This window comes from Malurus melanocephalus, unplaced genomic scaffold, assembly GCF_030028575.1.
Source record: "Malurus melanocephalus ecotype Western Australia unplaced genomic scaffold, MMel_1.1 scaffold_82, whole genome shotgun sequence".
In the NCBI taxonomy this organism is placed as follows: domain Eukaryota; kingdom Metazoa; phylum Chordata; class Aves; order Passeriformes; family Maluridae; genus Malurus; species Malurus melanocephalus.
Genome location: NW_026623314.1, coordinates 2,380,367 through 2,402,996, shown reverse-complemented (window position 1 = coordinate 2,402,996; position 22,630 = coordinate 2,380,367). Strand labels below are relative to the sequence as shown.

At 35.7% G+C, this 22,630-nt stretch overlaps 1 protein-coding gene across 2 annotated transcripts in view; it reads left to right on the top strand.

The window, feature by feature from the left end:
• Window positions 1–22,630, top strand: part of UBR2 (ubiquitin protein ligase E3 component n-recognin 2) — a 55,139-nt gene that overhangs the window by 21,707 nt on the left and 10,802 nt on the right. For both annotated transcript variants that reach the window (XM_057367679.1, XM_057367680.1), the window contains exons 12-36: window positions 1,751–1,914; window positions 2,005–2,104; window positions 2,621–2,749; window positions 3,490–3,673; window positions 4,704–4,765; window positions 5,522–5,632; window positions 8,026–8,091; window positions 9,359–9,481; window positions 9,814–9,877; window positions 10,179–10,303; window positions 11,574–11,626; window positions 11,883–11,985; window positions 12,539–12,587; window positions 12,989–13,143; window positions 15,018–15,120; window positions 15,840–15,949; window positions 16,173–16,253; window positions 17,025–17,206; window positions 17,876–18,075; window positions 18,921–19,014; window positions 20,504–20,665; window positions 21,014–21,111; window positions 21,335–21,407; window positions 22,230–22,378; window positions 22,461–22,516. In XM_057367679.1, the coding sequence (XP_057223662.1) occupies window positions 1,751–1,914; window positions 2,005–2,104; window positions 2,621–2,749; window positions 3,490–3,673; window positions 4,704–4,765; window positions 5,522–5,632; window positions 8,026–8,091; window positions 9,359–9,481; window positions 9,814–9,877; window positions 10,179–10,303; window positions 11,574–11,626; window positions 11,883–11,985; window positions 12,539–12,587; window positions 12,989–13,143; window positions 15,018–15,120; window positions 15,840–15,949; window positions 16,173–16,253; window positions 17,025–17,206; window positions 17,876–18,075; window positions 18,921–19,014; window positions 20,504–20,665; window positions 21,014–21,111; window positions 21,335–21,407; window positions 22,230–22,378; window positions 22,461–22,516 (2,796 nt within the window). The remainder of the gene's footprint in view (window positions 1–1,750; window positions 1,915–2,004; window positions 2,105–2,620; window positions 2,750–3,489; window positions 3,674–4,703; window positions 4,766–5,521; window positions 5,633–8,025; window positions 8,092–9,358; window positions 9,482–9,813; window positions 9,878–10,178; window positions 10,304–11,573; window positions 11,627–11,882; window positions 11,986–12,538; window positions 12,588–12,988; window positions 13,144–15,017; window positions 15,121–15,839; window positions 15,950–16,172; window positions 16,254–17,024; window positions 17,207–17,875; window positions 18,076–18,920; window positions 19,015–20,503; window positions 20,666–21,013; window positions 21,112–21,334; window positions 21,408–22,229; window positions 22,379–22,460; window positions 22,517–22,630) is intronic.

Genomic DNA, 22,630 nt, shown 5'->3' with positions numbered 1-22,630 from the left:
TTGTTTCAGTGCTACAGGCACTGTGATTTCTCCCAGCTCACTTTAAGTCTGCTGGTCTTTCACCAGCTTGTTTGAGAAACTTTTTTTTTTTGTCCAGTCTCCATTTAAGTCTGTCTTTGCTTATATTATAAACTAGACAAAATTTGGAGCTGTACTGGAATAAAAGTCTGATTTTCATACCYAGAATTGTTTAAAAAATGAATGCTTCTGAATCCTCAGAAATTTAATAAACTTCATTGAACTCTGAACTTCAATAGTAGCATGGCAGTCACAATACTGAGCAAACATCTTCAGTTTGCTAGGGMTGGACGTTATTCATGGGAATTCAACAGGAACTCAGGATTTTGTTCCCATCRTTCAGGACAATATTGTGCTGCCTCTTCTAATTTTGATGCTTTCAATAAGAATGTTGCCAATATTCAGACTTACAGTTAGACATAATTAATTTTATTCAGATGGTAATGGTATTTTTCCTTTTGGCAGATAAGGTAGTACAATATGTGTATCAATACATACTTTTAAAAAGTAATTTCAAACATTTCCCAGGACAGAATAATTGGAGTGCCCCTTTTGTATGTGTTCTACTTTAAAAGCATGTAAARAAAGCAAATGCATTTTGACTGTTTTTGTGGAATGATAGAATAGACTTATGACATTAAAGTAATTATGATAAGCTACTATCATACGAAGTAAGTTTTATTTTGTAGTATATTTATAGCCATTCATTCTTAWCTAAGTGAATAAGCTGAAGATTGCAAACCATCCTACTGTCCTCCAGTAACATGATCTTGGTAATGTRAGAATTTGAGCTCTCAAGGATCTGAGGTTTTTTGGTTTGAAGATGGATGGGCAGCTCTTTTGGTGATGATTTTTTGAGGGCAAAATGTTAATAATTAGGTTCTCCCCTGCCCCCCCAGTAGTGTTTTAGGAACTATTTTGAATTATCATTAGCATCTGTAGAACCTGGAAGCTCTAATCAAGAAACAGTGTCATAGGAGCCAGTCTTCTTGAGTCTACCAGCCAAATCCAAGAACTTCAAGGCTTATCCCATTTAACCTGGAGAACTAACAGAATGGAGGAGTTCTGGAAGTGTTCACAAGTAGGAGCTGGCAGTAATTACTTAGTGCCCCCTCCTCAGTTGTGAAGTTGGGTTGATTGGGGTTAGGCTAGGTGTGGAAGACAATCTTGGTCTGACTKTGCTGATTTAATATAATACATGGATACATGCAGAAGCTCTTGAGGGGAATTGCAGGTCATTTCATGGAATTTCCATGTGGAAATTGCATGTGCAGTTCCTTACCAGTTCAGAAGACACACAGCTCACCACAGTGCTCAGCAGTTTATAAACAGAAAATAGAAGAGCTGTCACTCCCCTAAAGGGCTCATATACTTAAACAATCTGRGAGGAGACAACACATACTTAAAGGGAGGTGCCAGTTAATTATAAGACACATAATAACATGTCTTGTGTCATAATTATATAGGTTAACCAGAGCCTTACCATAGACAAACTTGTGTATAGAAGGGATCTGAAAAAGAAATCTGGCTTATGATAATTTTTTACTAGATTCCTTTTTTTTTGTCTTCTGTGATTCTGTGAAAAAATGGCTTTTCAATGTTCTGTTTAATTGTTGATGTTAGCTATTTTGGATAAAAAAACTGATGTATTTTATAATATTCCTGGTGCAGTGTGAAAATCCTGTTAGCTGTGYCTGTTAATTATAGCAAATTTCAATGTACTTTGGCATAGGCTCGAATGCTAATAACAGAAGAGAATCTCATGACCACTATCATCAAAACTTTCATGGACCACTTAAGGCACCGTGACATCCAGGGCAGGTTTCAGTTTGAACGTTACACTGCTCTGCAGGCTTTCAAATTCAGACGTGTCCAGAGCCTTATTTTGGATCTCAAGTAAGTATACTAACTATGTGCTGATTTGATAAACGGAGAAGTTTAAAAAAAATTCTACAATTAACTCTTGCATCTTTCTAATCTACCCAGGTATGTGTTGATAAGTAAGCCAACAGAGTGGTCAGATGACTTGCGTCGCAAGTTCCTGGAGGGTTTTGATGCTTTCTTAGAATTACTTAAATGTATGCAGGTATGTAAATCTGTGAATTACAAAATTTGGCAAAATTTAAGCAGGAAGTTAGCTATCATGATGTCAAAATAGAGGAAATTTGATTTACTCTTCATTTTATAACTTCAGTTCAGTATCACTTTTTCAGCTGTTGTGTTTTCCTAAAACATAACATCTTGCCTCACTTTTTAATCATGAGGTTTGTTGTAGAGGACAGTAAAAAGGAAGAACAGTTCAAAAGCAGAAGTGTAATTTGGGGCGTATTTTGCACTTGTGGAGGCAAGACAATTGACTGTGTGAGCAAAATCTGATCTAYCTTATGTGTCAGCAGCATTGCTCCTTGTATTGAGGATTAAATTGTTCCTGACACACAAATAAACTTCTTTATTTGAGTTTTCATTCCCTTTCATTCCCCCGAGGTTCTTTGCATCAACAGTATGTTTATAAGGTGAACTAATTACTGTCTCACCCTTCTGCTAGTGTTGCCAATGTATTTCAGTGATACATTGTTGAAATGCATAATTCTTTGTGTTCTAGGGTATGGATCCAATAACTCGTCAAGTAGGACAACAYATTGAAATGGAACCAGAGTGGGAAGCAGCATTTACACTGCAGATGAAATTRACACTTGTTATTTCAATGATGCAGGACTGGTGTGCATTAGATGTAAGTTCCTTCTGAATTGTTTTTCTATGTGAAGAGTGATAAAAGCCAAATACTAATACATGTAAACATTAACCTAAAAACAACTTCACCATGGACCTAGAACATTTATGAGCAAATGCAGATATTTTCTGTATTTCAGTACTAGTATGGTTAGTAAGAATGTGGTTAAGCCTGTTACAAATACTAAGGGAGTTTTGTCACACATGTGAAGATTGTGATTATCCCAACAGTATCAGGTTATCATTTTCAGAGAAGAGGAAATAGAGAGGTAGGCCCTGGATCTAAAATACCACCTGATTATAAATTGTGTGTCTGTTCCATGAGTGTTTCCAGTTTCAGGATTACAGAACTTAACCGTGGTAAAATATGGTTGTGGAGTAAGTGATCCTAGAATACTTGAACATTCAGCCTGGCTTTAGTCTGTTACTGTTAGTTAATGTGCAGGTTTTATTAGCCTAGCATGATCATTGCTCAAAAAGTTAYCATAATCTCAGTTACAAAAAAACCTCAAACCCAAACAATATACTTGTGGGTATTTTTCTAATCAGACATACCAGTATGAGTTTTGCAATTTGTGCCCTCCTGAATTTGGCTCTTTTGTTGAATTCCTTATCTTAATTTTACATGACTGTTGATAAAGGTAAAAACCCCAAACCCTTTAGTCTTTTCCATGTTGACTGTATTATTTTTCAGRGCTCTATTTTTTCTGTAATCTCTCTAAACTGCAATCTTTCTTTTAGGAGAAAGTATTGATTGAAGCTTACAAGAAATGCCTGACTGTACTGATGCAGTGTCATAGTGGGTTTACTGATGGAGAACAGCCTATTGTCCTCAGTATGTGTGGACATTCAGTTGAAACCATCAGATACTGYGTTTCTCAGGAAAAAGTTAGCATTCATCTCCCAGTTTCTCGTTTACTTGCAGGTATGAAGAATTTAAAAATATTTCAGGAAATGAAAAATGTTGTATAAATGTGATTTGTGTTTGTGTGTACATGAAGAACCACACAAGCATAGTTTAAGGCCTGAATAGGATGAAATTTGGCCATTTTCTAACTTTGGTAGCCTCTAGGCGAGATGTTCCCAAAGAGGAGAGAGCTGATGCTCATTCAGGCTGATGGAGATTGTCTCATGCCTCTGGATTTGTATTRTAGGCAGCTACTGCTGCTTTTCCACTTGGATGATGCAAGAGRACTGCAACAAAATGTGGACTGTGGTTGATTGTTTTGGAATATGTTTAGCTGTCAGATTGARCAGACTAATCAACATTCTGTTAGAGAACAGATTTATCAAACAGATGTGTCACCAGARAATTGAGCTATGACTTTCCCTTTGTATTGTGCCTATCTTGTTCAACAGTTGTGTTGAAAAAAAGCTTCGTGAATTTTAGTTTACAGAACCAGAAAGATGGGATAACAATAAAATCACAAGTAATAAAGTGAAAAAGGTAATTCTTAGGTAAGGCGCCTTGCAGCTCAGCATCGAGTAATTTTGAATATTTGAATCTTTATGCAAAGTACTTGTAACTTCAAAACAAAGCAAACCAGAAAACCCTCATGTATTTTGTAGGGGCCTTATTCTGGTTCCTGAGGTTTTTTTATAAACCTCTAAGGACTGATAAAAAGGRTGAGGTATCTGCTGTTGATTGTCCTGAGAGACCAAGCACTCTTGGCTGTCACTGAGGGGACATGACAGAGTYAAAAGAAAGGCAAAAATTGCACTTGTACTRCRAGWTTTAAACGGATCCAATGGGAAAACTKTAATTCTCTTAAAATGTATTGTTTGTAACATGTTTCTTCAGGAAACAGCCATGTAGCTACAAGGTGATAAATTTGCAGACTTGTAGCTGGGTYCAGAAAGTGGTCTGAGAGTAAATTAGATGACTTTTTTGTTCTATGTGAATTACAAAAAGTATTGTATGTAATCTATATATTTTTTTTCATGTCTTTATGTAGGCTTGCATGTTTTGCTGAGTAAAACTGAGGTGGCATATAAGTTTCCAGAGCTGCTACCCCTGGTAAGTAATTACATATAATGTATTCATTAAATATAATTAATGCTGAAYGTGAAATTGGTCATTATTAAATAAAACAAAGGACCTTTATGCTATGAATTGTACTCAGGGARAATATCTTTAGTAGATAAAATTACYTCTTAAAAGATTAATATCCAGATATTCATGACTGGAGCATAGGCAATCAGTATTCCTCTCCTAAGTAACTAACTCCGGTTGCATAATGCCTTTTTTGTAGAAGATGCTGTTTTTAGGAACCCCAGACAGGATCTGATTCCTTCTCTTCRGGCTGGGTTCTAATTTTCTTCCCCAACTGTTTCTTGCTTTCTGCCTGTTCTTATTGATACGCTGTTTCTTTAAGGGGTAGTAAAAAAAAGTAAAATAATAGAGGATAAAACCTAACTGGGAGAAGAAATCTCAGTGTCTTTGGGAAGAAGTAGTACTTAACCTTTGAATGAAAGAAATTAAATTACAGTGCTGTTAAATTGCTGGTGTTGATGTTTTAAAGTATGAAAGCTGCTGTCTTTAGGAATAAACCAAAGCCCTTGTGCMGTAGCTGTGTGGAGCAAAGACAGGATATAAGGGTGGTTAACAACAATTTGAAAGATTGTGAATAGGCTCATCTAACTTTTCTGTTGGATTTGCTTGKCTTCTGTAGTGCCCTAATATTTTAATGATCACAAATATCATCCTTCATTTCAGTTCCATTTTCTTTTATTTTCTCGATATACATGAAAATATTGCATTTTCTTAATGCAGAGCGAACTTAGCCCACCGATGTTAATAGAACATCCTCTGCGATGCCTCGTCCTATGTGCCCAAGTGCATGCAGGGATGTGGAGAAGGAATGGCTTCTCTCTTGTTAATCAGGTAAGTGCATAGTARCTGTAGAATCACTGTTTCCTGATAACTTTCCCAGGAGAATCACAGAATCAATTAGGTTGAACTGAGGTCATTGTGTCCAATCCTTGGCCAAACACCACCATGTCAAAATAGACCTTGGCATTGAGTGCTGAGTCCAGTTGTTTTTTGAACACCTCCAGGGATGGTGACTCCACCATCTCCTGGGGCAGTCCACTTCAATTTTTAACAACCCTTTCCATGAAGAAATAATTCCCAATGTCCAATCTGAACTTCCCCTGGCACAACCTGAGGCTATRTTCTCCTGTCCTGCMAYTGGTTGCCTGCAAGAAGAGACCAACCTCCACCTGGCTACACCCTYCTTTCAGTCAGTTGTGGAGAGCARTAAGGTTCCCCCTGAACCTCCTCCTCTCCAGCTCCCTCAGCCACTCCTCACAGGACTTGCTCTCCAGACCCTTCACCAGCTCATTGCCCCTCTGTGGACACTGCAGCACCTCAGTGTTTTTCTGGATGTGAAGGGCCCAGACCTGGACATAGCACTCGAGGTGAGGCCTCACCAGGGTGGTGTACAGAGGGAGCTCATGGTCTTTCAGACCTCAAAACCTTCATTTTCTGTATTGATTTGAAATATTACTTATGGCAGTCTTATGGACGGCTATGTGAGGTACGTGATTGTATCAGCACTGACATAATTTGAATATTTTTGCTTTTAAACTGGTATTGGATTTTTTATTTAGAAGTTGCTTTTTTTCAGAACTGCTATGGTACTCACTAAACTTAGTGCTTTGTGTGTAAAAAAGTTCTAGTATAATGCAGTTAATGACTTCTAGCTTTTTTACTGTGTACTGTCTAGCAGCAGKTGGAAATGCAGAATTAAATCTGTGCATCTGTGGTAATGCATTCATCACCTCCACATGAAAGTGTCCCAGATATAAAAATATGCAKCATTATGATATTTTGGCTATTTATATTTATGAAGTAATTGAAATCCAAAGACCCTCACAGAAGCATTAGAAGCAGTGTAGAATTTAATGTTTCTTGGCTTTTAGCTCATACCTCTGGAGACTGGCTCCTTTCATCTCTAAACATATGTTCTCTGTGTTTGTATGAATTAGAGGTTTCAAGCATAATGGCTATAAAATTGGGTACAATGGTGTCAGTACCACCCACCAGGTGGTCTCTGTCTCAAGTGATTTTCTCAGCAAGACTTAGATTCCAACAGGAATAGGTTTAATTCTGTACGGTGTTAACTTGATTTATTTGCAAGAAAGTTCTCAGTCCCACCAGCCCTGATCTTCATTAGATAATTGCAATGCATGTTTTCTAGGAGACTGAATTAAGCTGCTCAGTTATGTTATATTCTGACACTTCTTGACTCTTAAAGGATCCTTATAAGTAGATGTCCTTATTGTCATTAAAGCAAAAAGAGCTCTAGTTATGTACAATTATAGCAATGCACATAGTGCTGTAGACACACATCAAATCTGGAATTTCAGCATAGCCTTTTGGTAGTGAAATAAGTCTCCATGTTAATTTCCTCTGGTTGTCATAATTTTGAAGTTAAGAGCCTGGTTTAGTTGAGATAYATGGCTCCCACAGCCTCTTTACTTTGGCTGTGGAGAGCTCAGGTTCAGCCARCTCCTTTTGGATATTTCCCAGATGATAGGAATGGGCATCTATGTGTGTGGATTATTAGGCTGAGGAAGAAAGGAAAGACATGCCTATCTGTCCTTATGTAATTCTGGTGGAAATGGTATGTCTCTAGAGGGGACTTGAACATGCTGAAGTTTGTTCCCAGTCCTGGGTAGAAATTGTCAGCTGTATTTATTTTTCCTCAATTGTAGTAGAATCAAACTTTCCCACCYCTCAGTGCCATGCAGTGATTATGGTGTTGCTGTTGCCTGGCTCAGTCCTGTTGAGTTCCATTCCAGGATGGTTTGGGTTAAGTATAGTTCTGTCACAATATTAGCATTTTGCTGACACTGGCAATTCCTGAAAGATTGTATCTCAGATGATTAAAGAGCAATTGATGGAGCGAAGAAAAAACATTTCTCCAACTGCAAAGGCTTTTTCTTCTGTGAATTTTAAACAGTTAATTGCTAAACAAATACATTAAAACGTAAGCCAAAGAGGTCAAGAAGATTTTTGCTTCTAAGTTTATGCAATCCAGACATTAGATCACTAATGTCTGGCTTCTAACTCAGCCAGCAAATGTGCTTGTCTTATGCTAAGTAAAAAAAAGCTTTCTGCATATAGAAATAATTATATAATTTTTTTCAAATCACAGATTCATTTTTTGTTTATGAACACAGTATAGCATGTTTATTTTTCCAGAAGTAAAATAATTTTAGATTAAATATTGTCTTTGTTAATGATAGTGGTTTTTTGGGTATTTTTTTCAGATTTATTACTATCATAATGTGAAGTGCAGGAGGGAGATGTTTGACAAGGACATAGTAATGCTTCAGGTAACCATGTATACTAGTTTGCATTTTTTCAAGTATTTTTACAGTATGTGTGTATTTTTATTTTCATCAGAAYTTTTTTAAGGAAAAAACTCGAATTTCTTTGTGGAAGTACTTCAGCTTTCTTATTTTATCTGTATCATTATGGAATAACTTGTAAAGGAAATAATTGTTGTTGTAATACTTGGTTTTCAACTATAATTTGTAAGTGCAGAATTTTCTGTTTGGTGCATATATGCTATCTTGAAGAATGTAATMTTTTAGCTAAAAGGTTGTGCTGGCAGTTGCATAAGTCTGCATGTTGTCAGAAATGTACTCAGTGGATGTGTTGGGTTTTTTTTTTCCCTTCAGAAGAGATTTTGCAATTGTGGCAGTCTGTTTAGCTCTGTCACTGATGCAATACTTCTACACTGAGAGCAATATAATCTATAATTTGCACCTTGGGGTGCATAGGTCACCTGGACAGCAAAATATTTTCTCAAATCTTCCCTAGAGTTAGCAATATCCAATAGGATAAAGATGCCCCAAGTTGCTTCTGCTTTCAGATATTTTTCCTTGAGGCTTGGCCTACCACTAATGTTCATTGACCATCTTCAACAGCCCATGGGGTAGATACCCTACAGCTTTGTTGGAAATTATTCTGTCTTGAAGAGGTCCCATTAGCAATTGTAAACTAACAAAAAATATTTGTAATTGGTAAACTTAGATACTTTTTTTAGTAATCAGTAAAACTCTAGCCAATTATTTCCAGAAATTTAAATTTCTGAAAGTCAGTGTTTGTTCTACATTGAAACTTCAGTATTTTTTTTCCAAGGTTTAGGAAGTTTTGCACTAAAATCCTAAGACTTTCTTTWGAGGGTTGGAATTTGTTGTTAAAGTCTTCAGTGATATATACTAAGTAATATTATGTCTTCTCGAAGATAAGCCAGCAGGAACAAACTTTTAGAGATTAAAAACAACGAAACAAAGTCTTTCATGGAATTTTATTTAGACTGTTTAAGATAGAAAGAATAACCCTGAATATTTTACATGATGCTCTTAAAAGGCATCAGCAATTCTTGATAAAGTATAGGATTCTGTTTGTCAGATGTGCTTACACCTTTTTTTTTTTGAGCCCTAAGGGAGTAAGCTTAGTATTTAAGTCTTTATGCATAGGATTGAGAGAAGAGTTAATTTTATAAAGAATATACAGAACATCATATATAAATGTATAAACATGTTATGATAACACCCAGCCTGTTTTCTATTTATAATTTTTTTTCTTTAATAGACAGGTGTGTCTATGATGGATCCAAATCACTTCCTGATGATAATGCTGAGTCGCTTTGAACTTTATCAGATATTTAGTACTCCAGACTACGGCAAAAGATTTAGCACAGAAAATACTAACAAGGTATTTTATGTACTACTGCAATGGAAAATCTGTAGTTTTGTTTTTCAAAGTGTATCAGATGCTGTTGTATTGAGCTATTCCTTGCTAAAAGAGCAAAACCTATCCTATTTTAATTTCATTTGTCCAGTTTGAAAATATGCATAAATATTTTTACCTGTCAAACTGGTAAATGTCAGAAAGTGTTGCATAATTTTTTCACTTATGACTGTTTCAGCATAGCTCAATTTGACAGAAAAAAAAGCAATATTTGGAATCACTGAAGAAGTGTTTTCAGCATATGGAATAATTATTCRTATTGAAAAATGTAATTTTTTTTCATTGTTTTTCTTCAGGATGTTGTTCAACAAAATAACACTCTTATAGAAGAGATGCTATACCTCATTATAATGATTGTTGGTAAGTAAATAAGAATATATTTAATATATTGAATAAATTTTTTAGATTCTGGATCTTCAATGGTCTAGAATGCACATTCTTCAATGACATCTCAAGTTCAGTTCTGTTGTGAACATCCTGTAGCTCTGACTTGTTTCCTAGGAGAAAAGCCTTGAAACTAGCTGAGATTAATATAAGGAATTTTTGAACGCTGCTGGGTGAACACAAGATTGCACAGAAGGCACCTTATGTTCCAGCCTTTAACTTAGAGAGAAAGATAAAAAAAATGATTTAAAATAAAAAGTGTCTTTTATTTCTACAGGGGAAAGGTTCAGTCCTGGAATAGGACAGGTAAATGCAACAGATGAAATCAAGCGAGAGATCATCCATCAGCTGAGCATCAGGCCAATGGCTCACAGTGAATTGGTAAAAGCACTGCCTGAAGATGTAAGTATTTTGGTGTGGAGGGGGGAACCAACTCAGATTTTATAAAGTGATTGCTGAAAACTTTTCTTACACAAGTTCATGTCACTTAATGTGGAATGGGAGCAGCATGATTATGCTAAGAGCAAGGTTAGCATGAGTACAGATTAATAGTTTTTGGGGCAAGGGTAGGAAAGAGTCAAAGAAGGAACAACATCTGAAAGAGGCAGGAAGCTGAGAGCTTCTTCAGCTCCTTTCACTTTTTTATACTGTTTCTAATCAGGCCATCTGGCCAGCAGTTTCTGCAGGCTGCTTGTACACCCTGAATTAGATGTATGRAAGTGGGCTGTTAAAACTATCCAGAAATATAAGCTGTTACATTTTAAAGCCTAACAATAAGTGAAAAGACATGGAATCAGACACTGCATTATGAATTGTGTAACATAAATGCTTCATTTACGTGAACAGAATAATTTATCTGAATTCTATTGTGAGTACTTCTGTAGGACAGCAAAGTTTGCTTTCTTTTTTTTCTTTTAATATTTTTTAAGCAATCTTTTAAAAATTATTTCTGAAAACAGTCAAAATTCCAAAGTTAGTATTTTGCTCTGCTGGTAGTAATTTTAATGATATATTTTGATTTTTTTTTTCCTGAGTATTTTAAACTGAAACAATTTGAACAGTCAAATTTTCAAATTACTCAAGAATAATTTAAGATTGCATGAAAAGCAAACTGGGATTTGAGCTAGTGTTCTAARCTTTGTTGTCAGTCMTAAATACTTTTTGCCAGTTTGTTAACTGCTGTGAATATTGCAGGAAGGGAATGGGRATATTAAAAGGTAATTTGTGTATGAAGTATTGTTACACATTTRAGCTAATGTTTCATGCTGCCTTTTGTGGTTGTTTTACCATTTTTCAGTAACTGGTCTTTTAACTTTCCTGTATTTATTTCAATTTAAAGGCCTAGAAACCAGAAATACAGAGTATGTATTCTAAAAATGTGCTGAGTAAGCTAACTTACTCTTCTGCTACTGTTACAYCCGAGTTTATAATGACAGGAAAAGCAGTACAAATTAAGCATTTAGAATGGCATGGCTTTTTAAAAATATTTTTTGTGGAGATGGTATTCTTGAATGCGTTTTCATATTCTGTGGTTTAGTGTTCTCTTGAGTGCCAGTAAAATGACTTTGTACTACATTCATTTTGCATGTTTACTCTAGTACTGTATGATATTTGAARGTGCTTATTGCAAGAACTGCRGTAACACACTGTCTTGYCTTTTCACTCCTTGYAGGAGAACAGAGAGACAGGGATGGAAAGTGTGATTGAAGAAGTGGCATGTTTCAAGTATGTTTCTCTTTATTCTAATGTTTCAGCTTTAGAAATGGAATGTCTAAATTAGTGAAAATGAGAGAGTGAAAGCGGGCTGAGTCATGGTGATTTCCCATGGCTTTACTCACATGCASAATTCTTAATACAATTGTTTATTTAATTTCTAGAATGCCTATTAGGCAGTGTTTGTTAGCTGTTCTAGTTAACTGTTTATTCTCAGATGTTAAGAACCAATAGACATAAAGTGGGTTGTTTGCTTTGTTTTTCATAGGAAACCTGGTTTAACAGGCAGAGGGCTGTATGAATTAAAACCAGAATGTGCCAAGAACTTCAATCTGTATTTCTATCACTTCTCAAGGGCAGAGCAATCAAAGGTGACTAGTAGTTTAACTTCCTGGGGTTTATTTTGTATATTTTTTTTGTTTGCCTTTTTCCAAAGCTTGCCTCTGTGAAGTAGTATTATCAGCTGGATATTTGAGAATGTTAAGAAAATTTATCCAAGATTTTTGCAGTGGTTTCTGCGCCACTGGATCCTGTACCCTATACAGTTATTGAAACCAATGGGCATTCAGGAGCTTGCCTGTGGGTTCTGTTGCGTCTCATTTTACTTAAAGTATTCAAAACACTATGTATTTTCCCTTACCTTTATGGAAATTACCATTTTAGTTCAATCTTGCCTTACAATTTTGTGTTAGGAAAAGAATCCAGGCTGGCTCAAGAGGGAAGATTAATTTTGAAGTTGAGTGCCCTACTTTACAAGTAGAACATAAGACAAACTGAAAAAAAATGAAAGCTTTCATGTTTATTCAAGGCTAGGAAAAAGGGAAAAGAATCAGTAACAATGTAGTAAAAAGCATGAATGCTTTTTTATRTAGTTTTATATTTGTACAGATTTTGAGTAATGCTGACATTGTTTTTCTATTTCAGGCAGAGGAAGCACAAAGAAAGCTGAAAAGACAGAACAGAGAAGATACAGGTATTTATTTTTGAGAGGAGATGGGAGAAAAGGGAATCACATTTCAGCTGTGCATTGCCCTGCCATTTARTYTAACAGCCTGGTCCTGGTCTAGAGTAGAAGTTGGTTGGAAATGAAGTGATTTCCCTTTTGTCTCCCTGTATTTGTCATGGACCCAGCCTTTTGAGCAGCTTATTGCTTTGTCTCTTCTGTTACACAGAAGCCACGTTGAATGTTGCAGCCTGTCTTGGCAACATTGTTTATCATRCAGCTGTGTTCTGCCTTAGGCTYCTAGAATGGTTTGGATTGGAAGGAGCCATGAAGGCCCTTTAGTTCCAGCCCCCTGCCTTGGTTAAATTAGACATTTTATATGGGTGTTGCAAATTTTGAAGAAATGACAAACACACAAATTCCCCTTTCAGCACTTCCACCACCAGCTCTTCCTCCTTTCTGCCCACTTTTTGCCAGCCTGGTTAATATCCTGCAGTCCGATGTCATGCTGTGCATAATGGGAACGATACTGCAGTGGGCAGTGGAACACAATGGCTATGCCTGGTCAGAGTCCATGCTGCAAAGGGTAAGGGTTATTTATTTAAAATAGTACTTCTTCTATTGGAGGAATGCTTATTATAGCATTTGAACATGATTTTATGGATTTGAATTGTTTACTTGGTGTCTAAAATATCCAGAATACTCTGAATGAGGAATAAGTAGTGTTTCATGATATGAACAACTCGGGAAACCCCTCTGCCTCTGATGCAATTTATTTTTAAAAGTGAATGGAAGATCTAGCTAAATTTCTAATGGGATACACAGAGGGAAGAATTCAGCTTGTATCAGTAACAATAGTGTTTATTTTGGTAGAGAAATGGTTCTTCTGAGTTGTTGCATATTAGGCAGACATGGATTTTTTTCTTGATATTCCTATGTTTGTTTTCCATTTAGACTAAATCACTTCAGGAAAAAATCAAGAAAGTGCACAAAAGAATTTTCTAAGTTGAAAATGTATCAGCTTTGGGAATTGAGCTGTTGGTTGCTTGCTATTTATAATGATTTTTAGAAAGCTGGAGGGTTWTTATAGATTTTGGGGTCATGATCATAATTTTCTGGGGTGTGCACAGATGAGTGGTGAGCTGCCATCCAGGGGCTGTTCATATTGGTCACAGTTCTTGGTTTAGGGTCCAAATTTAACTTTTCAAAAATATTGATGGGTTTTTAAATAACATTTTGCAATGAAACTCCAGTTTTGAGACATCCAGTCTTACTGAGTGTGTATATTACCTTTTACAGCTAGGTTTAAATTAACATAAAGAGTTCTTTATAATGAAAAAAAAGTTTAAAATGGTATTATATTGGTATTATAAATTACAACAATGTAGTTATATTTAGGTAATKTAAGAATGCTAGGCCTTGGAGTAATTGTTTGAATAAAATAAGGGTTTTTTTTGACTAAACTAAAATATCTTTAGCCATTCTTAAAAATTCATGAGGGATCTATTACTCGCTCAGAAACTCGTGGCACTTTGTCTGTCATGGTGCCATGCAGTTGGGCTGCATCTTTCCCAAGTCAAACACTTTTGTCTTGGAAGCACTTGTAAAGGTTGATATGAAACATCTGCAAGAGGTGGCTCATCTCTAATGAGATCTTATTAAATAGATGTGATTGACTATGGAGAAATTGAATGTTGCTTATTTAAACAAATTTTAAAAAAATTCAAAACTCATCAGGTTTTTCCACCTTGGTCTGTTGCATTCCACTTCTGTTACAAATTTTCAGGTGATTATCCTTTCCCTAATGGGTGTCAGTGTTGATTCCAGGCATCAGTAAAACTTTGTGTCTAGAGCATCCTGCCAATTTGTATAGGGTTGCAAAATGGCTGATACAGCATACCAGATTTCRCCACCAAGAATTAAGTATTTCAGCTTCAAAATGCTGTTCAGACTATCATAGTGCTAAATAGGGTAATGACATTTTTTAAGTTCAAGGAGATTACAGCTTTTCACTGACCTAAAATTAACATTATTTTAAAATGTCTTTCTTGAGAGAGTAAATTTAACTTTAAAATTATAACTTTCTGTCAGTAGATTTTGTGTATAAAAAAAGACTGAAAGTCTGCTTCATGCTTCTGTCCAGAGACTTGCAATAGTGACATAAAGTGGGTAGGGAGAAAGATAAGAAGTGCTAACTTCTCACTCATTAGTCAGGCCAGCARACAGAATGATACAAGTATTTAATGTGGATTTTCTGTGGCAACRTTTCAAACAAACACTGTTGCTCCTGTGTAATGTAGCTTTKGAATTCTGTGTATAGAAATAACTTCAAATATATTCTTAATATATAACTGTGTTATATGACTTTCCTGGTTTTTTATTGAATTACCCAAACTATATAATGAGATTATATGAATGAATTATTTAAGAAAATAACTAGAATTTGTAATTTTTACTTAGGTTTTGCATTTGATTGGAATGGCACTACAAGAAGAAAAACAACATCTGGAGAATCTCAGTGAGGAGAATGTTGTAACATTTACCTTCACTCAGAAAATATCAAGTATGCCTTTCTTTTTGAATCTATAGCAAACTTGAAATAACTGAAAATGCCAGGATCTCATATTTTATTCTTCTGAAACAGTATTTACCAGAAGAGTATATTTGTTTATCCAACAAAATGTTACACAGTTGACTATAGATAGACACTTTACACATGTGTAGATTCTATGATGGTACRATCATAAAGGTGTTTTCTAGGGGAGAAATCCAAAGTTGAATAATTCTCCCTAGATCTGATTCTTGATATGTTTAAGTAGCATTTTAGCAAAGATTGCTGCACATGATCAGRTGCAATTGCAAAAATCATAGTTTCATTCTTAAATAATCTTTTCATCTTGACTCTCCTTTTTATCTTCTGTCGAATGCCTCTAATTTTGGCTAAAGCATGAAAGCTGCTAASGCTATTCCATTTAAAGTAGTGGAAAATAAAATCCTGGAAGTTCTACATGGTTGCTCCCAAGATGAAAACAGCCAAGRGAGCACATACAGTGCATTTGTTTTGTAGGAAAACATAGCCAGTGAGCAAGACTTTTCAGGATTTAGAGCTTATTCATGAAAAGGTTTGTGGTGCTGGGGAATTAAAAGTTATGTATTTTGCCTATTTGTTGAAGGAATTCTTCCGTTTCAGAACAGGCACTGGGGTTTCTTGTTTTTAATGTTAGTGAATGATTAATTTGTCAGTAATGGTATGATCAATTACCATTGTAATTTTTCTCTCAGAACCAGGAGAGGCACCCAATAACTCCCCTAGCATACTAGCTATGCTAGAAACACTGCAAAATGCACCTCATCTGGAAGTGCACAAGGACATGATCAGATGGATATTGAAGGTAAATGTATTTTATATTACCACTGAAAATTATGGAAATAAGATTTTTTTAAAATTTTCCTAATTATGTTGTCATGATTTCCTTATTTCCCATGTGGATTTGTTGTACCTACAGCTTTACTCTTCTGGATTCCAATACTGCACATTGTGTGGTCAGCATTATAGTATACACAGTTATATTCTCMTGTCACAAACAACTTAAATGCTATCTTTTTTTCTTACAGACTTTTAATAATATTAAAAAGCTAAGAGAAAGCTCTTCTTCAARTCCCTTGGCCGAGGCAGAAGGAAATATTATGGAGGAGGTAAAAGCTCCTACTATAATCTGTAACAGCTGATTTAGARCAGGTCTGGGTGGTGACTAGCAAAGAACTGCATTTCTAATTGTAGCTCTAAATCAAACATGAAAAATGTCAGTGACCTCTGAAAATCTGTCTCACAGTTCAACTCATATGTTTGAAAAACCTATTGATAGAGTGCCTGGACTGTTTTTCTTTGTTTCATGTATTGTAGTCCAAATCTTTTGCAATTCTACTCCATAGAATTGTCTGTAGTTCTGATCATAGGATTTAATGTTTCTGCTTTTCCCATAATTTCAGACTCCCCGGAAAATTGCTAGAGGAAAGGCTATCTATATATTTTCACCATGCAGGTCATTCCAGATTAGCTCTGCTGGTTTGTGTTGCTCAATATGACATTCTAGGTACTGCTCACAGACCTTGGAACTGTAGTGCATTTAGGAATGCAGCTGATGTGGAGGGAGAGCAGYACGAGAGATGAGACATGTCACTCTCTTACCTTTTTATTGTATGAATGCTTAAAGGGAAGAGAAATAAAAAATACAGTTAAAGATTGACAGAAAGAAGTTCCCCTTCTAGATCTGCAGTTTTGCCTGGGATTGAACAAGAGCTAAAGAGAAGAGGGCACAAAATAACTCTTTGGTAGCCTTTCCTTTTGTGTTTTTATGAGATTTTCATTGTTTGGAGGTTAGTACAATTTACACTTAGCAGTAGCTAAAATAAATGATCTGTTGTAACAAGACTTTAAAAATGACTGAGTGAACAATACAATTTCAGAGTTCACGTGATAAAGACAAAGCTGAAAGGAAACGAAAAGCTGAGATTGCCAGACTGCGCAGGGAAAAAATAATGGCGCAAATGTCAGAGATGCAACGGCACTTCATTAATGAAAACAAAGAACTCTTTCAGCAAACTCTGGAGGAGCTGGATACTTCAACCTCTGGAGCCCATGAAAATAGGTAAAGGCATCTTGTTTGATTTTTTTCCCATTAATGTTTACATCAGACTGTCCTATTGTTACTGCTTGCAAAAGCTTTTTTTTTTTTTTTTGATCTTGATGGAAAATTATTCATAAGTTTCTGAGGCAAAAAAATCAGCAGTAAATGGAATGCTTTCCTCCCCCTCTCTGTCAGAATGGTGGGACAAATATAAATGTACGCAGGCAAATAATTTTTTGTACAAAATCACACAGTAAATTATTAATAATGCTGAAGAGACTATGCTATTAAATATGGTAAATTTGAAATAGCTAATTATATATCTGCTGAAGATCTGGAAGAAAATCTGCTTGTAGTTRGAAATATGAATTAAAGAAAGCTAATGATGTTGGGAGTGTTTTCAAAATCCATATCAGACTTAAGGGATGGTGATGATGGAGGGCTGCAGATTCAGTTCCTGTGTTAAACTAAAGTGGGTTATGCTATTGGGAGGGTATGATTTTTTTCTGGAATGTATATATATATGCTAGTTCTGGGCACATAGGAATTGTTGTGTAAATGCCAAAACTATTTTTTTGTCAGAGAGTATTTATCATAAATTTAGGAAACTCACTAAACACATTTAAATCATAATCTGAATTATAATGTTTTTCAGATAATTTGCTCACTAATATYCTTTGAATATTCTAGCCCTGTAATTTCGGATGCAAAACTCACAGCCTTGGGACCAGAGCAAACTAGAGTAGCTGAACCCAGACAGGTTGTTATGTGCATATTGTGCCAGGAGGAGCAAGAAGTTAAAGTGGACAGCAGGGCTATGGTCTTGGCAGCATTTATTCAGCGGTCAACTGTGTTGTCTAAAAATAGAAACAAAATTACTCCAGACCCTGGTAAGTACTGTTCATAGCTGTCTTAAATATTGAAGAATGTTGGGGTCACTGTGACAATAGAATTTGTTCTTTGGAGACAGTGACATAGCCTTCTTATGTTAACTGTTTGTGAATGGCTTCATTGTAATCAGTGGCAAAACTCCCATAGTGAGGAGTTTTAGTGGCATACACACCTTTTAGGGARGTAAGAATGTGTGTGTTGAATAATGTAAATCACTGGGAGGCATGARCTAAATGTTGTCATTCATTTGTGACAAATTATTTATAACTGTTATAACCGTTAAAATTAGAAGTGTTTGTTCTTAAATCATGCCTGTAACATTAGAGAGAGGAGGTGTTAATGTAGTGCTGTAARAGCACAGAATGTACATTTTCTTCCTCTTGGTTATATCATCTGAAAGGCCTCTTAGTGATAATAAAAAAGTCTTGGATTTAGGTACTTTGTGAAACAGATCACAGCAAGCAAGGGCATTGTTACAAAGGTTTTTCTGGATTCTGTATGTAATAAGCACATAGAAATCTCTGCATTGAAYTGTTCTGCACTCTCACTCTGAAGAAAAATGCCTTTGGACTCATTGTTTGATGGTGCTGAACCACCAAAACTGCAGGTAGATCTTGGGGACTTTTATCAAGTCCCACCACCTCTGAAAGTGTGATTTGAAGCCCTAAGTGCAGTACATACACTCAAACCAAAATAAGRTAATACTTATAAATGATTTAAGCAGTTTAGGTTGTTGTGGATTAGTAATGTGTTTTATGCTTTAGCAAATGTGGTAACACAAATCTGCAGTTAGGTCTTTGATAAATATTTATTTCAAAGTTGTTCTGTTTTCTTTTAAATACAGAAAARTATGACCCTATATTCATGCACCCAGATCTGTCATGTGGAACACACACGGGTAGCTGTGGACACATTATGCATGCTCATTGTTGGCAAAGGTAAAAGGCTTTAAGTTCTTAGTTGAAATAACATGTTGTTATCAGTTTGCCTAATGGCACTAGTTTTAATGGCATAATTCCTACCATGTAGTAAACTTGAAAAGGAATTTTGGGAAGTGATTGAAACAGCTTTCTGTTGGAAAAAAAGGAGAGGAAATCAAATGCTGTAAACATGTTAAAAATTATTTTCATTTGCTGTCATATTTTCATTTACTCTGCTGTGTTGAAGAAGAATCCAAAGACATACATGGCAGCTTTCATTCCCTTTGCCTGTTTATCCCAATGCGTAATTCCCTGTGGTGCACGTWTATCTGAGGCTAATCTTTTTTTGAGTTTTTTTGCAGTTCACTSATAGACATGCTTTWRCTGCTGCTTCTGCTCTCTACTGAGGCTTTAAATGACAGTGCATCCCTCACATTCTTAGTTCCTCCAACAGGTTTAATTTGAAGTAGGAACATCTGTGATCTAGTTCAAGTTCATCTTCAACATAAACTCAGTTCTGTCTTTTTYCTCAGAATTTTAATAAAGCTTTTTCCAGTTATTGTTTGATTTTTGGAAGCATATAAACATAGTTAGTGCTGTGTGGTTCCAATTCCACATGACAAATGCAAACCATTCATGCCTCTGACTTGGATTAGGCTCTTACTTTGCTCCTTGGCATGGCTTCTGAAGTGCCTATTTTCAAAATCTGCCTTGTGCGTGAAAAGTGTTAGGAGCTCAGAGATTCTGTGGCTATGATCGTGCACAGGTTTCATTTGTGGTCTTTGATGTCACTGCACACTGAAGATAGGTTGTTAATCTTCTTATGTAGCTYGTGTACAGTCCTTTGTGGTTGCCATTATCTCCTGGAAATGCCCTTAGGTGTTCAGATCATTTTGGGGTCATCATTGGGCATGCTTTAAACCACATCAAAGGCTTCTGGAATAGCAGTTACAATTCAGCAAAGCAGTGAATTCAGTTYCTTTTTCATAAAGGGTTCAGCCAACAGTTTTTTCAGCTGCTGCTGTTTTGGTTGGGGCCTGTAATAGAAAATGTCCAAGGATAATGCTTATGGCATCTTCCTAAAAAATTTATGTAAAAACAAGTTGGGGTTTTTGGTTTTTGTTTTGTTTTGTTTGTGTTTTTTGTTTGTTTAGCATTTTTTGTTTGCTTGTGGGATTTCTTTTTGTTTTGTAATGTCTTTTTTATTTGTTTTGTTTTTGTTTCTTTTAATTCTTCAACTTTCTCTCTACCTCTTCCCCTCTTTTCCTACATGTAATGCTCAGACTTAACCATGATTTTGACAGCCCAGTGAACTTCAGCACTCTAGGGTAGATCTTGGCAGTCAAAATCACTAATACTTTATCAGTCAGAGGGCAGAGCTTTTTGTTTCGGATAATTCTCTTACCTCTGTTTGGGRAAAGGCAAAACTGTCTTCCTGAGAATTCTTGAATTTCTATGTTCAAGTAATGTTAATAATTTGGCACTGATATCTTGCCCTTTTGTGAAGGTATTTTGATGCAGTCCAAGCAAAAGAGCAGCGAAGACARCAAAGACTACGAGTACACACAAGTTATGATGTAGAAAATGGTGAATTCCTTTGCCCACTTTGTGAATGCTTGAGCAACACTGTTATTCCTCTGCTTCCTCCACCAAGAGTTTTGTTTAACAGGTCAGTTTGGTTTATAAATCTCCTAAACAAATGTAAAAAAAAACAAGATTCCAAACCAGCTACATCCCAGAAGACCTTCCTGAATGGTTGTTGTCTTCTGTTTTGATAAACTCAAGTGSATTGCCTGTCTGCTTATTTTGTATTATGGATTTTACTTTGTAACTGCATATTATYGAATTTAGAGTATGAAAGGAAAGCACAGAACCTGCAGAAAAGGARCTGAATGTAGAAAAATGCATGAGCAGCAGAGAAAGAGCCCATTGAGAAACACGATTGTTGGAATGTCTGTGAAATGCTAATTCTGTCTRCAGATGGTTTTAACAGTTTTTTGGGGGTTTTCTTTGACAGGTTAGACTTTTCGGGCCGACCAAACCTAACTCAGTGGATCAAAACACTATCCCAGCAAGTAAAAGCCCTGCATTTACTTCGAAATGAAGACTGTGCAAGTAAGTTTGAAGAAATCTGTTTATTTGTATGTGAAAATGTTACAATGTTCATGGAAAAGACCAAGCACTTTGATTCTGCCACAGTGAAGTTGAGAGATGATGGCACAAGTGGCAAGAACAGCTTGGAATGTCAGTTTCTGTTSATGTGCCTCTGCATCTTGCTGTAATATAGAAATTACATACAGGTGAATAATCAGTGATTTATTACTTTTTGTTTGTACAGGCCATTCTGGTCATTCTGAAAAAATGGATCAGCTGCAATTACCTGAAGGATTTAGACCAGATTTCAAACTGAAGTATGTATTTACATAGTTATAAATAATTTAAAATTCATTATGAAATCATAACATGAAAATAAAATGTAACTTCTATGCTAGAAGGTCTCAATAATTAAGGCAAATATATGAATTTTGCTTTAATTAAAGAAGTTAAAATCATGATGATGATAAWGATGATGATATTGAAGTCCAACCCACAAGTCCTCAGTAACGCAGTAGAATTTCAGAAGTGGATGTGCTAATTTGTGATGCAGAAGCATGTGGCTGTTATATAAATTATGGCATGAAGATTAAGTTTTGTACTGCTTGTAGCTGGGTGAAGGATTCATCATTATAGGCAGCATAGCATGTAAAACATGAAAGAAGACTATGAAATGGAGTGTACAGTAATATGTACTTTCAGCTGTTAAATTGTACTTGTGTTTGGTTCTACACGCTCTTCACTTCAAGAGAAAGTAGTAAAACTGTGACATAGTACACACATTTGTCTGCCRGCTGCACACAAAATGCAAGACTCCTATCACAACTGATGACAGCTTTAACCATCAGTCACACACATTTCTTGTAATTTAGCCTTAACCTTGTTGTCTTTGAAGATTAGATATTCTTAACACTAAAAATGATACTGGTTCCAATTAAATTATCAAAAAAAAATTGGGATTGTACCTGTCACAAAAAAAAGATGTTATAGAATACTAGATCCAAAGAAGGATATTGGAGTTGTCAGTTAAATTTTAAAAATCCATCTTTTCATCTGTGGAGTGAATGCTTTATCATTAAAGGTACTATGCTGCCAGTGGAGAAAAGAATTATTTAGTAATCTTGTATTTTTTGTTTCAGGAATCCTTATTCTGAGAGCATAAAAGAGATGCTGACAACTTTTGGTACGGCAACATACAAAGTAGGCTTGAAGGTTCATCCAAATGAGGAAGACCCACGTGTACCTATAATGTGCTGGGGCAGCTGTGCTTACACGATACAGACTATAGGTACTGATCTATTGATTTGGCTCCTTTGTTGGTAATTTGTAAAATTTAGTTAAACTCACAGCATTGAATTCTTTTTTTCCAGAACGTATTTTAGCTGATGAAGATAAGCCATTATTTGGTCATTTACCTTGTCGACAGGTAAGGAGCAAGTAGCAATCCCTCTCTGAACTGGTGGAAAAAAGAGGGACTTGTGCTTTGTTAGTGAAGAATATCTACRTTTTAAGTTATGGTTGGATAGTTTTATTTGTTGGA